General features: G+C 40.1%; 1 protein-coding gene across 1 annotated transcript; it reads right to left on the reverse strand.

The window, feature by feature from the left end:
• Window positions 1-10,387: 10,387 nt before the first annotated feature.
• LOC140176876 (uncharacterized) lies at window positions 10,388-10,747 on the reverse strand. Its single transcript, XM_072208434.1, has one exon. The coding sequence runs from the start codon at window positions 10,745-10,747 to the stop codon at window positions 10,388-10,390; it is 360 nt and encodes a 119-aa protein (XP_072064535.1).
• Window positions 10,748-15,226: the final 4,479 nt, after the last annotated feature.

Raw genomic sequence — 15,226 nt, forward strand, 5'->3', positions numbered from 1 at the left:
TTCTTCTTTTCTTTCTTCTCTTGCTCGAGGGCGAGCAATATTTTAAGTTTGGTGTGGTAAAAGCATAAGCTTTTTGTTTTTCCATAACCATTGATGGCACCCAAGGCCGGAGAATCCTCTAGAAAAGGGAAAGGGAAGACAAAAGCTTCCACCTCCGAGTCATGGGAGATGGAAAGATTCATCTCCAAAGCCCATCAAGACCACTTCTATGATGTTGTGGCCAAGAAGAAGGTGATTCCTGAGGTCCCTTTCAAGCTCAAGAAAAATGAGTATCCGAAGATCCGACATGAGATCCAAAGAAGAGGTTGGGAAGTTCTAACCAACCCCATTCAACAAGTCAGAATCTTAATGGTTCAAGATTTCTATGCCAATGCATGGATCACTAGGAACCATGATCAAAGTGTGAACCCGAATCCAAAGAATTATCTTACAATGGTTCGGGGGAAATACTTAGATTTTAGTTCGAAAAATGTAAGGTTGGCGTTCAACTTACCCATGATGCAAGAAGATGCACGCCCCTATACTAGAAGGGTCAACTTTACTCAAAGGTTGGACCAAGTCCTTATGGACATATGTGTGGAAGGAGCTCAATGAAAAAGAGACTTCAAAGGCAAGCCGGTTCAACTAAGAAGACTGGACCTCAAGCCTGTGGCTAGAGGATGGTTGGAGTTCATTCAACGCTCCATCATTCCCACTAGCAACCGATCTGAAGTTATTGTGGATCGGGCCATCATGATTCATAGCATCATGATTGGAGAGGAAGTAGAAGTTCATGAAGTCATCTCCCATGAATTCTACAAAATAGCCGATAAGTCCTCTACTTTGGCAAGGCTAACTTTTCCTCATCTTATTTGCCATCTATGTTACTCAGATGGAGTTATCATAGAAGGAGAGATCCTCATTGAGGAGGACAAGCCCATCACTAGGAAAAGGATGGAGCAAACAAGAGAGCCCACTCATGGAACCCAAGAGACGCATGAGGAAGCTCATCACCAAGAAATTCCGGAGATGCCTCAAGGGATGCACTTTCCTCCCAACAACTATTGGGAACAACTCAACACTTCCCTAGAAGATTTGAGTTACAATATGGATCAATTAAGGGTGGAACATCAAGAGCACTCCATCATTCTCCATGAAATTAGAGAAGATCAAAGGGCAATGAGGGAGGAGCAACAAAGGCAAGGAAGGGACATAGAAGAGCTTAAGGACATCATTGGTCCTTCAAGAAGAAGACGCCACTAAGGTGGACTCATTCCTTGTTCTTATTTTTCTGCTTTTCGATTTTTATGTTATGTGTTCATCTATGCTTTGTGTCTCTACTTCATGATCATTAGTAGTTAGTAACTATGTCTTAAAGTTATGAATAATTTCATTAATCCTTCACCTCTCTTAAATGAAAAATGTTTTAATTCAAAAGAACAAGAAGTACATGAATTTCGAATTTATCCTTGAATTTAATTTAATTATATTGATGCGGTGACAATAATTTTTGTTTTCTGAATGAATGCTTGAACAGTGCATATTTTTTATCTTGTTGTTTATGAATGTTAAAATTGTTGGCTCTTAAAAGAATGATGAACAAAGAGAAATGTTATTGATGATCTAAAAAATTATGAAATTGATTCTTGAAGCAAGAAAAAGCAGTGAAAAAAGCAAAGGCTTGCGAAAAAAAATGGCGAAAAAAATTTTAGTAGAAAGAAAAAGAAAAAAAAAGCAAGCAGAAAAAGCCAATAGCCCTTAAAACCAAGAGGCAAGGGTAAAAAGGATCCAAGGCTTTGAGCATCAATGGATAGGAGGGCCCAAGGAAATAAAATCCAGGCCTAAGCGGCTAAATCAAGCTGTCCCTAACCATGTGCTTGTGTCATGAAGGTCCAAATGAAAAGCTTGAGACTGAGTGGTTAAAGTCGTGATCCAAAGCAAAAGGAGTGTGCTTAAGAGCTCTGGACACCTCTAACTGGGGACTCTAGCAAAGCTAAGTCACAATCTGAAAAGGTTCACCTAGTCATGTGTCTGTGGCATTTATGTATCCGGTGGTAATACTGGAAAACAAAATGCTTAGGGCCACGACCAAGACTTATAAGTAGCTGTGTTCAAAAATCAACATACTTAACTAGGAAAATCAATAACACTATCCGAAATTCTAAGTTCCTAGAGAAGCCAATCATTATGAACTTCAAAGGAAAAAGTGAGATGCCAAAACTGTTCAGAAGCAAAAAGTTACAAGTCCCGCTCATCTAATTAGAATTAATATTCATTGATATTTTGGAATTTATAGTATATTCTCTTCTTTTTATCCTATTTGATTTTCAGTTGCTTGGGGACAAGCAACAATTTAAGTTTGGTGTTGTGATGAGCAGATAATTTATACGTTTTTTGGCATTGTTTTTAGGTAGTTTTTAGTATGATCTAGTTACATTTAGGGATGTTTTCATTAGTTTTTATGATAAATTCATATTTCTGGACTTTACTATGAGTTTGTGTATTTTTCTGTGATTTCAGGTATTTTCTGACTGAAATTGAGGGACCTGAGCAAAACTCTGAGAAGGAAGCTGACAAAAGACTGCTGATGCTGTTGGAATCTGACCTCCCTGCACTCGAAATGAATTTGATGGAGCTACAGAACTCTAAATAGCGCGTTCTCAATGGCGTTGGAAAATAGACATCCAGAGCTTTCCAGCAATATATAATAGTCTATACTTTATTCGATATTTGATGACGTAAACTGGCGCTCAACGCCAGCTCCATGTTGCTGTCTGGAGTCAAACGCCAGAAACACGTCACGAACCAGAGTTGAACGCCCAAAATACGTTACAACTTGGCGTTCAACTCCAAGAGAAGTCTCTGCTCGTGGATAGATCAAACTTAGCCCAAAGATACACCAAGTGGGCCCTAGAAGTGGATTTATGCATCAATTACTTACCTCTGTAAATCCTAGTAGCTAGTTAAGTATAAATAAAACTTTTTACTAGTTTATTATATATCCTTGATTGTATTATTCAATCTGGGGATGTTTAGTTCTTAGATTTGGGAGCTGGCCATTTGGCCATGCCTGGACCTTCATCACTTATGTATTTTCAACGGTGGAGTTTCTACACACCATAGATTAAGGGTGTGGAGCTCTGCTATACCTCAAGTTTCAATGCAATTAATACTATTTTCTATCCAATTTGATTTATTCCTATTCTAAGATATTCGTTGCACTTCAACTTGATGAATGTGATGATTAGCCGTGTTGTGACAGAGCATTTGGACCATTTTCACTAAGAGAATGGGATGTAGCCATTGACAACGGTGATGCCCTACATACAGCTTGCCATGGAAAGGAGTGATAAAAAACTGGAAGGAAGAAGTAGGAAAGCAGATATTCAGAAGGAACACAGCACCTCCATACACCTATCTGAAATCCCCATCATTGGATTACATGAGTAACTTTATCTTTATTTTATGTTTATTATTTATTATTAATTTTCGAAAATCCATAATCAATTACTATCCGCCTGACTGAGATTTACAAGGTGACTATAGCTTGCTTCATACCAACAATCTCTGTGGGATCGACCCTTACTCACGTAAGGTTTATTACTTGGACGACCCAGTACACTTGCTGGTTAGTTGAGCGAAGTTGTGGAAAGAAAGTGCTGAGTTAACAGATACACATACCAAAGAGCCATTGTTGATGATCACAATTTCATCCACCAGGATACAAAAAAAAATATTACCCCAAATGCAAAATAAAAAGAATCAATGCACATGGGACAAAATTCAAAAATAAGTTTGATACATGAGCATGTAATACAAAAGTTGAAAAAATTTGGGTAGCTAGGTAAAGCATTTTAAATTATATAAAGTATGTATATGTTAGGTGTGATCTTAGACTAATCAAGGATTCACTTTGTTAGCTCACTTAGCCTTATATATATATATATATATATATATATATATATATATATATATATATATATATATATATATATATATATATATATATATATATCCTTACCTTTACTTCAGCCCCATTACAACCCTGAAAAGACCTCATGATGTTTGCATTGGTACACTAAATATTTCTTGATTGGTTAGATGAAGAACAAAGTTTAGAAAGTATGATTAGAGAAGAGTAGAGTGAATTACCCTATACATTTGAGAGTTAGAGTAATATACACTACCAGTAAGGGTTCAATGCTTGATTCTATGTTCCCTGCTTTTATTAGCTATCTTCTTACAAGTTTACTTGCTTTTTATTGTATGATTTGAATTAATGGAATTTGGTTTATGTTTGTCTTGCAGAACTTATTTACTTTTAACCAAGTAGGTAGAAATATTTTGCAGGTAATTGCATTCACATAGATAGGTTGCATTGCATACTCTCTATCATTCCTCTTCACTCCTTTATAGCTTCTCTTAAGCTTAGCATGAGAACATGCTAATGTTTAAGTGTGGGGAGGTTGATAAACCCATATTTTATGGTTTATCTTGTGCTCAATTGAGTGGTTTTTATCAACTTTTTACCCACTTATTCATATGATTTTCATGTTTTACGTTTTCCTTCTGGATTTTGTGTTATGATTGAAAACATGCTTTTTTGGTCTTAATTTTGCTATGTTTAATCCTCTCTTATTATCATTCGATGCCTTGATATGTGTGTTAAGTAATTTTAGGGATCACAGGGCAAGTATGGCTTAGAGGATGGAAAGGAAGCATGCAAAAGTGGAAGGAATACATGAAGTTGAAGAAATTGCTAAGCTGTCCAGCCTGACCTCTTTGCACTCAAACGGTCATAACTTGAACTACAGAGGTCCAAATGATGCGGTTATAGTTGCGTGGGAAAGCTAACATCCGGGGCATCACAACGATATATAATTTGCCATAGCGGCTCCGACGTTAGGTGATGCAGACGCATGGATGACGCGTACGCGTCGCGTCTACGAATTTCAATCCACGCAAACGCGTGGACGACGCCTCCGCATCACTTTGCCGCGACCTGTACGAACTAGCAGCAATTTCTAGGCTATTTTTGACCCAGTTTTCGGCTCAGAAAACACAAATTAGAGGCTATAAAGTGAGGAAATGCATCCATTCATCATATACATCAAGCAACAAACATTCATACATAGTTTTAGGATTTAGATATAGTTTTTAGAGAGAGAGGCTCTCTCCTCTCTCTTAGGATTAGGATTCCTCTTAAAGGATTTAGGATTTCTTCTTCTCAATTTTCAGGTTTAATGTTCTTTTTATTTATTTTCTCAATTTAATTTATGAACTTTTCCATGTTAGATTTGATTTCTTTATTTAATATAATTTGAGGTATTTCAGACTTATGATTGCTTTCTTTTATTTATTATATAAATAATTTGGATTTTTCTCTTTTGGCTTTGGTTGAGTAATTGGTAACACCTGTGTTATCAAACTCAGCAGTTGATTAATATTTGAAGTTTGCTGGTTGATTTGGATCCCTCTAGAGCTAGTCTTTCCTTAGGAGTTGACTCGGACTTGAGGAATCAAATTAATTGGTCCACTTGACTTTCCCTTATTTAGTAAGGGTTAATTAAGTGGGAGCAACGGATAATACTCATCACACTTGATAAGGATAACTAGGATAGAATTTCCAATTCTCATATCTTGCCAAGAGATTTTCTAATTATTAATTTATTTTTCTTATCAATTAAATTATTTGTTCAAACCTTTTCAAAACCCCAAAATATATCTTTGCATAACCAATAATAAATCATACTTCCCTGCAATTCCTTGAGAAGACGACCCGAGGTTTAAATACTTCGGTTATCAATTCCAAAAGGGTTTGTTGCTTGTGACAACCAAACGTTTATACGAAAGAATTTTCTGTTTGTTTAGAAGCTATACTTACAACGCGACCATATTTTTATATTTTTTACCGACAGAAAATCCGATTGTCAGTAGATTCATATTCATTTTATCATTGGCTCTATCAGAATCTACTATCCCAACACCTCCATTTTGTCCAATATCAATCTAAACAAATATACCACACCAAGTCTTTCTTTTTATCTGAAATAAACCAATACCAAACATGAAATGAACAAAGCAGACAAGAACTCACAAAATAATCATATATTTAACTTACGGATCCCGTTATGGTGTAGAAGTTCATATTGCTATACACATATAGAAAACACGTGTTGCTTAATCTTTTGTTATAAATGACTCCAACATGTTTATTCCGTATATTATTTGACAGATGAGGTCAAGATTTGGGAGACAAAAACTGAAGGTTACTAGGAGATGGTCAGATGCTACAGGAAATTAATTAAAAACATTACAGTGAATTAGTAATTAACTAGTTAATTTATTGAATGGTATAAATGGCCTTAGATTATTGTTTTTATTGCGGGTTGTGGGTCGTAATGGTTTTTTTACGGTGGGTGTATTTTATGTTTTTCTTTTTGTTTTTTTTGGATTAAATTTATTGTGGTTCATATTTGTTATTGTTGCATTATATTACTTGGGAAAAAATTTGTGAGCATATCCTAAAATGAAATATGTTTTTCTTTATCTGACCAAAGAATTATGAGTCCAATGAAATAAATTAGGATATAAATGATTGTAGCTATAAGAACTAAACAAAATGGATGTAATTAGAGTGCATCTGTGTATGTTGGGTAATTTCTTTAAAAACAAATGAAAATCGAATGTAAAAGATTTTGTTAGTAGAGACAAAATATACCTAACATAATAATTATTTTTATAATTATATTTATTATTATAAAATATAATAAAATTTCAAATTATGTCGCAAATAAATTAGAAACTAAAATAATCATTTAAATAATAACATATAAGTTAAATAATTATTTAAACAATAACATGTTAATAATGTAATATATAGTTATATTTATTATTAAAAAAATAATAAAATTTTAAATTATGTCGCAAATAAATTAGAAACTGTTCGGTATCTCAGGTACTGGACGATTCAGAGTGGTTCTCGGTTGATCCGGTGGGGTGCAACCTGGGATCGGGTTGCGAAGATGAGACTGGTGGACCGACGTTCCGAGCTCTTGGTGCGAAGGGGGTGTCACCTGCAAAGACACTCCGACGCCCAAGTCAGTAGAGTGTGCAGGCGAGAAAGGGGTAGAGTGGTGTATTACATACCTTGGGGGAGGGGTAGGACCCTCCCCTTATATACTATGTCAGAAGTGGGTCCCAAAAGGGTTGAACCCACTTTCCTCGAAGCTTCCTTGTACAGTTGTGGCGGCTAGCTATACTGGACGCGTGTCCGGGTCGGTGAATGAGTGCCTCACACCCAACCGTCCGGGTCGGGTAGGCCCATGTTCCTTTTAGGCTGGGCCGTAACAGTGCCCCCAACGCGCCAGCAATAATCGCGTGGGCTGTTGGTGGCGTGTTATCTCTTCTCTCACGCGTTGTTGTCAGGTCGGCCGTCTGTGGAGGGGACGTGCCTTTTGCGCGCGTGCCTGTTTATTGCTCGGGCGATCATTCGTCGCCTCGTTTCTCGCGCAAAGCATTAAATGCTCATAATGGGTTAAAAACCCCGCGCACAAAGACTGTTCTGCCCCTAGCCTTTTTGCGCTTTTTTGAGTAGCAGTTTTAAAACCATTCTGTATTCGTTTCCCTATCTTTATTTCAACTCATTATCATATCTTCATTTCAACTATCTCCATCTTCTCCTTTCCTGAAATTTCCAGGGTGCTGCTCTTGCCTTCCTGTGCATCCGCTTCTCTTCCTTCTTCTTCAAATCTTCAAAACTAACTCTGGTAAGCAGTTGTTTCTTTATTTTCTACTTTGTGTTTGTTTTGCCTTTGCCACTGTTTCCTGTTACATGCATGCTATTTGTTTGATCTTGTATGCCGGATAGCCTTTAGCGTCAAGTAGGTGTGTTAGGGGGGTTACCATTCCAGGGTAGGCTTTTGTTAGGGTTCAGCTTTAGCCATGCTTAATTTTAGTTGCAGAATAGGTTAAGTGTGGTTTCTGGATTTTTTTCGAGCTCCCGACCTTATAGACTAATCAAGTGGTACCCCCACTGTAGGTATGCCTCGCGTTGTCGCCCGGGCTTCTACCTTCGATGCGAGTTATGACTCGTACGCTTGGGTGGTTTCCGATCTCAGGGACTTCCCGAACCAGATGGGTGAGGAGGAGCTTACCGAGTTCCATCAGGCTGAATACCTGTGCGGGGGCACTGACGAGGAGGCCAACTATGATGTTTTTGTTCCTGCTTCTCATGAGCGGTTGTACGAGCTCAACTTCCATGCCTCCGGGGTTGCTGACTGAATTTGGTTTTATAAAGCCATGTTCACCCAAGTGGGGGTTCGTATCCCCTTCTCCGCCTTCCAAAGGGGCTCCTCAGTCGGATCTCCGTGGCACCGTCGCAGTTGCATCCGAACAGTTGGGCTTCAATCCGCTGTTTTGAGATGGTATGTGAGTATTTGGAGCTGTCGGTGTCCATCAACGTCTTCCTTTATTTCTTTAACCTTACGAACCCTTCCAAGGAGGGAAAGGCGAGGAAGGGGTTTATGTCCTTCCGATCTGCCCAAGGATGGAGGATATTTGGCTTGTTCGAGGACTCTTACCATGGGTTCAAGGACAAGTATTTTAAGGTATGGCCGGTTAAGGGTCGCCACCCTTTTTGGTTGTCGTTGGAGGGAGAACGCCTCATCCCGACGTATTGGAGTTTCGAGGCAGGGTCCAACACTTTTATCAAGGTGACTTACAAGGGGATGTTGGCCGTGGACTGAAAAATTGCCGATGTGTTGTGGGATATTTTTGGAGAATTCATGTGAATCCCCACCTACTTATGGGTAGCCGGGAGTTCGCCCGGGATTATATTGTGAATCATTTTTGTCGTGTTATTTTTTGCATGCTTGCTTCTTTTGGTTTGGTACGCTGATTACTGACTAACTTTGTTCATTTCTTGTTGTAGTGGGGATGTCTGCCGAAGTGACCGGCCTCGAAAACTTGTTCAAAACTTTCTTAGCGGAAAGTGATGGGGAGAAAGCCGACGAGCAATTAGTAGTTCCTCCCGGGAACGAGGGGGATCAAGTTGCGCCCTCACCTCGTGACGTCGCCATGTCAGAAAAGCTTATCAATGCGGCGCGTGATTCCCCCATTCTTGAGGAAGTTGCTGGTACCGGGCACTCGTCTTCCGCTCAGTAGGCTGAGGATGATGACTTGAGGGTCATTCCTACCCCTAAGAGGCAAAGGTTGCATTCTAGTCCCGAAGGGGTCCTTACCGTGATGGAGAGGAACTTCGATGCCGGGTCGTTTATAGACTCCCAATTGCTTCCTGGCACGGAGGAATACTTCCATAGTATCGACCTTGCAAGGCAGGCACAATGGATGTATCGGACCCTCCTTCGTGGTGCAGCCATAGCTCAGAAGGCTGAGTTCGAGTTGTTGGGTATGGCATCGCTGCGTCGGAAGCTCGAGTCTGCTGCCACAGCCAACAATAAATTCAAGGCTCAGGTTAAAACACTCCAGGGGCAGCTAACCGAGGCGAAGGAGAAGCTTAAGACTGCCGAGGAGAACGCCGCATTTGCTGAAAAGTTGAAAACTGCCGATGCCTCTGTATCCCATCTGACTGAGTGGGAAATGACTTTGGAGAGCCAGCTGAGTGCCACGCAAGGTCGAGTGATCGCCTTGGAAAAGGAATAGGATACAGCCGTTACGGTTGCTAAGACTGCTCAGGACGAGATTAAGGGACCCAGGAAGAAACACAAGGAGGTTAGAGAGCAAGGAAAGAGTGCGATCTTCATGACTGAGGAGGCTCTTAAGGCTCAGGTGAAGATCGTGGCTCCGGACTTTGATACATCGGCAATCGGGGTTTTTAAGATGATTAAGGACGGCAAGATTGTTGATATGCCTAGGAAGTGAGCTCTTGTACCTTGTGTTTTTTGTGGCCTTGTTGTAGAACTTTTGAAACTTTTTGTCATACTCTATTGGCCGTTTGGTCGGTTTGTGGATATCATATTTTCCAGTTTATCTGGTAGTGTTTTTGTTTTGTTTCTGTTTTGTCGTTTGTATGCCTTGTTCCTCGTATACCGGTTGCTCATTTATTCGTTTACCGTTATGTTGGTATCTTTGGCGAGGCAATGTCGTGGCTTTATTATTATCGTAGTCGTTTGTTATGGCTTTTTAACTTGGTTGGCTCCCGGGGTGATCAATCCCGGGGTGCCGTGTCGTTACCCTGTTCACCATTTGTTAGGAAGAACGTTTTGTTGTGGGATGTGTAGTTGAGGAAAAGTAAAAGGAGAAATTTGTTAAATAAATATTAATCGGCAATAAAACAGGTCTATAGCCATGGTAAGAGTTTTAAGAACAGTGAATTACTAAACCCGTCGAACCGCCTAGCTGGCATTTTTGAAAGCTAGGAATAAAATCATCTCAAGTTACCTGCATTCTATGTTCTCGGTATTTCCTTGCCGTCGAGCTTCTCCAATTTGTAGGCGCATTTGCCGAGCACCTCTTTGACCCTATAGGGGCCTTCCCAATTTGTCGCTAATTTTCCTTCCCCTCGGGTCGGTAGCCCTATGTCGTTGCGTCGCAAGACCAGGTCATTTTTTCCGAACTCCCTCTTGAGCACTTTGGCGTTGTAATGCAGGGGCATTCTCTGCTTCGGCGCTATTTCTGTCAAATGGGCCATCTCTCTGGCCTCATCTACCAGGTCTTTGTCCACTGCTTCTTCTACTCCCTTTAGAAGTAGCCGCGGGCTCGGCTCACCGATTTCCACGGGTATCATCGCATCCACCCCGTATGTCATGCGGAAGGGGGTTTCTCCCGTTGAGGACTGCTCGGTTGTTCAGTAAGACCAAAGGACTGAAGCGAGTTCATCGGCCTATGAACCTTTTTTGTCACCCAGCCGCTTCTTGAGGCCCTATAAAATGACTTTATTCGTGGACTCGACTTGCCTATTCGTCTAGGGGTGCTCTACTGAAGAGAACTTCTGCTTTATACCCAGGCCATTGAGGAATTCTATGAACTTTTTGTCGGTGAATTGCATCTTGTTGTCTGAGATGACGATTTCTAAGATGCCGAATCGAGTTATCACCTATCTCCACATGAACTTTCGACAATTGGATGAAGATATGCTGGCTAGTGGTTCGGCCTCTATCCATTTGGTGTAGTAGTCGATGATGACTATGAGTTATTTGACTTGCCCTAGGCCAACCAGGAAGTGTCCCAAGAGGTCCACTCCCCATTGTGCAAAGGGTCGGGAGGTCGTCAGTAGGCTAAGTTCGGAAGCCGGTGCTCTGTGAAAGTTGGCGTTCTCTTGACACTTTACGCATTTCTTCACAAATTATTTGGAATCTTCCATCATCGATGGCCAGTAGTATCCAGCCCGGATGAGCTTTCTCGCCAGGGCTTTACCCTCGATATGGTGGCCGCAGCACCCTTCGTGGATTTCCCTAAGCACGTAATCCGTTTGCCCGGGGTGTAGGCACTTCAATAGGGGTTGGCTGAGTCCCATCTTAAACAGTTGTCCCTGTATGGTCGTGTATTTGGCTGCCTCCCTTCTCAACGCTTTGGCTACTTTCTCGTCGTCAGGGAGTTTACCGCTTTCGAGAAAGTCGACGATAAGGTCCAACCAAGAGGGACTTATATTTGTCAGGTGGAGGGTAACTGCTGGTTCCTTCAGCATACCTTGGATGAGAGATCGGTTGCCTACCCCTGGTTTTGTGCTTGCTAGCTTGGATAGGAGGTCTGCTCGTGTGTTCCTTTCCCTCGGGACATGTTGAATCGTGACCTCCTCGAACTGATTGCTCAATTCTTTAACCTTTTCCAGATACTTTTGCAGCAGCGAGTCTCTGGCTAGGTAGCTCCTGTTTACTTGCAAGGTGACGACCTGCAAGTCGCTGCACACCTCCAATCTCGTCGCCCCGACTTCACGAGCTAGGGTCAGGCCCCCAAGAGGGCATCGTATTCCGCTTGGTTGTTTGATACCAGGAACTCAAATTTGATCGATTGCTCGTATACAACTCCGGTAGGACTTTCCAAGATGACCCCGGCTCCTCCGAACTTTTGGTTGGAGGCTCCGTCTATGTGGACTCTCCACCGTATGCCTGTTTCCTCGGTGGGGTGCCCTGTTACTTCTACCAAGAAGTCGGCTATCGCTTGTGCCTTAATTGCGTGTCGGGGCTCATACCGCAGGTCGTATTGGGAGAGTTCGATGGCCCAAGTCATCATTCTTCCCGCTAAATTGGGTTTTTGGAGTACTTGACGGATTCCCTGATCCATTCTCACGACGATCTGGTGGCCTTGGAAGTATTGCCTTAGTTTGCGGGAGGAGGTCAAGAGTGCCAGTGCCAGTTTTTCCAGTTTGATCTACCGCGGTTCTGCTCCTTGTAGCGCTCTACTCACAAAGTAGATTGGCTGTTGAGCCTTTCCTTCTTCCCGCACCAGGACTGCCGCGGGCGCCTCCTCCGTTATGGCCAGGTATAGGTAAAGTGGTTCTCCGACCTTGGGCTTCCCGAGTACGGGGGTGATGAGCGGATAATTTATACGCTTTTTGGCATTGTTTTTATATAGTTTTTAGTAAGTTTGAGCTACTTTCAGGGATGTTTTCATTAGTTTTTATGTTAAATTCACATTTCTGGACTTTACTATGAGTTTGTGTGTTTTTCTGTGATTTCAGGTAATTTCTGGCTGAAATTGAGGGACTTGAGCAAAACTCTGAAAAAGGCTGACAAAAGGACTGCTGATGCTGTTGGAATCTGACCTCCCTGCACTCGAAATGGATTTTCTGGAGCTACAGAACTCCAATTGGCGCGCTCTCAACGGCGTTGGAAAGTAGACATCCAGGGCTTTCCAGCAATATATAATAGTCCATACTTTATTCGAATAATGACGACGTAACTTGGCGTTGAACGCCAAGTTCATGCTGCTGTCTGGAGTTAAACGCCAGAAAAACGTCATGATCCGGAGTTGAACGCCCAAAACACGTCATAACCTGGAGTTTGACGCCAAGAAATGCCTTAGCTCCTGGAATGATCAAGCTCAGCCCAAGCATACACCAAGTGGGCCCCGGAAGTGGATTTATGCATCAATTACTTACTCATGTAAACCCTAGTAGCTAGTCTAGTATATATAGGACATTTATCTATTGTATTAGACATCCTGGATTGTATTTTGAATCCTGTGATCACGTTTTGGGGGCTGGCCATTCGGCCATGCCTGAACCCTTTGCTTATGTATTTTCAACGGTGGAGTTTCTGCACACCATAGATTAAGGGTGTGGAGCTCTGCTGTACCTCAAGTATTAATGAAATTCTATTATCTTTTATTCAAATCTCTCTTATTCTTATTCCAAGATATTCATTCGTACCCAAGAACATGATGAATGTTATGAGTCAGATTACCCTCATTATCATTCTCACTTATGAACGCGCGTGATTGACAACCACTTCCGTTCTACATGAAACAGAGCTTGAATGCGCATCTCTTAGATTCCCCAACAGAATCTTCGTGGTATAAGCTAGATAGATAGCGGCATTTATGAGGATCCGGAAAGTCTCACCTTGTCTGTGGTATTCCGAGTAGGATCCTGGTAATGAATAGGGATTCTATTCCAGTAGGGGAGGGAACCAACCGGTGATTAGCCGTACTGTGACAGAGTGCGTGAGCATTAGTTTTCACTGCGAGGATGGGATGTAGCCATCAGCCATGGGTGATGCCGCCAGACTGGTTAGCTGTGTGAGTGACAGCCGCATAGGATATTTCCCCGAGAGGAAGAAAGTAGCCACAGTTGATGGTGAACCCCTATACAAAGCTTGCCATGGAAAGGAGTAAGAAGGATTGAGTAGAAGCAGTAGGAGAGCAGGCGTCCTTGGGCTCTACAGCATCTCCATCCGCTTATCTGAAATTCCAACCAATGAATCTGCATAAGTATTCTATCCTTTTATTTAATCTATTCTTTTATCTTTATTTTCGAAACCCATAAACTATTTTAATCTGCCTAACTGAGATTTACAAGGTGACCATAGCTTGCTTCATACCAACAATCTCTGTGGGATCGACCCTTACTCACGTAAGGTTTATTACTTGGACGACCCAGTACACTTGCTGGTTAGTTGAACGGAGTTGTGAATTTAACCAAGAGACACAATAGTTTTTGTGTATATGCCAAAGAGCCAATATTGATGATCACAATTTCGTCCACCAAGTTTTTGGCGCCGTTGCCGGGGATTGTTCGAGTATGGACAACTGACGGTTCATCTCGTTGCTCAGATTAGGTAGTTTTCTTTTCAAAAATCTTTTTCAAAATTTTTTCTTTTTATTTTTCGTTTTTCCAAACTATATTTTCGAAAAAATTAAAATAAAAATACAAAAAAAATCATAAAATCATAAAAATCAAAAATATTTTGTGTTTCTTGTTTGAGTCTTGTGTTAATTTTTAAGTTTGGTGTCAATTGCATGCTTTTAAAATTTTTCTTGCATTTTTTCGAAAATCTCATGCATTCATAGTGTTCTTCATGATCTTCAAGTTGTTCTTGATAAGTCCTCTTGTTTGATCTTGATGTTTTCTTATTTTGTGTCTTTTCTTGTTTTTCATGTGCATTTTTGCATTCATATTTTTCAAGCATTAAAAATTTTTAAGTTTGGTGTCTTGCATGTCTTCTTTGCATTAAAAATTTTTCAAAAATATGTTCTTGATGTTCATCATGATCTTCAAAGTGTTCTTGGTATTCATCTTGACATTCATAGCATTCTTGCATGCATTCATTGTTTTGATCTAAAAATTTCATGCATTGAGTGTTTTTGTTGTTTTTCTTTCTCATAATTAAAATATTCAAAAAATCAAAAAAATATCTTTTCCTTATTTTCCTCCAAATTTTCGAAATTTTGGGTTGACTTGGTCAAAAATTTTCAAAATTAGTTGTTTCTTACAAGTCAAATCAAAATTTCAATTTTAAAAATCTTATCTTTTCAAAATCTTTTTCAAAAATCATATCTTTTTCATTTTTTTTATTATTTTCGAAAATTTCAAAATTATTTTTCAAAATATTTTCAAAAATCTTTTTCTTATCTTTATATCAAATTTTCGAAAATTAGCTAACAATTAATGTGATTGGTTCAAAAATTTGAAGTTTGTTACTTTCTTGTTAAGAAAGGTTCAATCTTTAAGTTCTAGAATCTTATCTTGTAGTTTCTTGTTAGTTAAGTCATTTTAAAAATTAAATCTTTTTCAAAATATCTTTTTCAAATATATCTTTTTATCTTTTATCTTATCTTTTTCAAAAAT

The sequence above is a fragment of the Arachis hypogaea genome, chromosome 2 (assembly GCF_003086295.3).
Source record: "Arachis hypogaea cultivar Tifrunner chromosome 2, arahy.Tifrunner.gnm2.J5K5, whole genome shotgun sequence".
Taxonomy (NCBI): Eukaryota; Viridiplantae; Streptophyta; class Magnoliopsida; order Fabales; family Fabaceae; genus Arachis; species Arachis hypogaea.

Bases quoted from the DNA above. Each gene is read 5' to 3' on its own strand.
- LOC140176876 (XM_072208434.1), bottom strand. From the start codon at position 10,747: ATGACATACGGGGTGGATGCGATGATACCCGTGGAAATCGGTGAGCCG.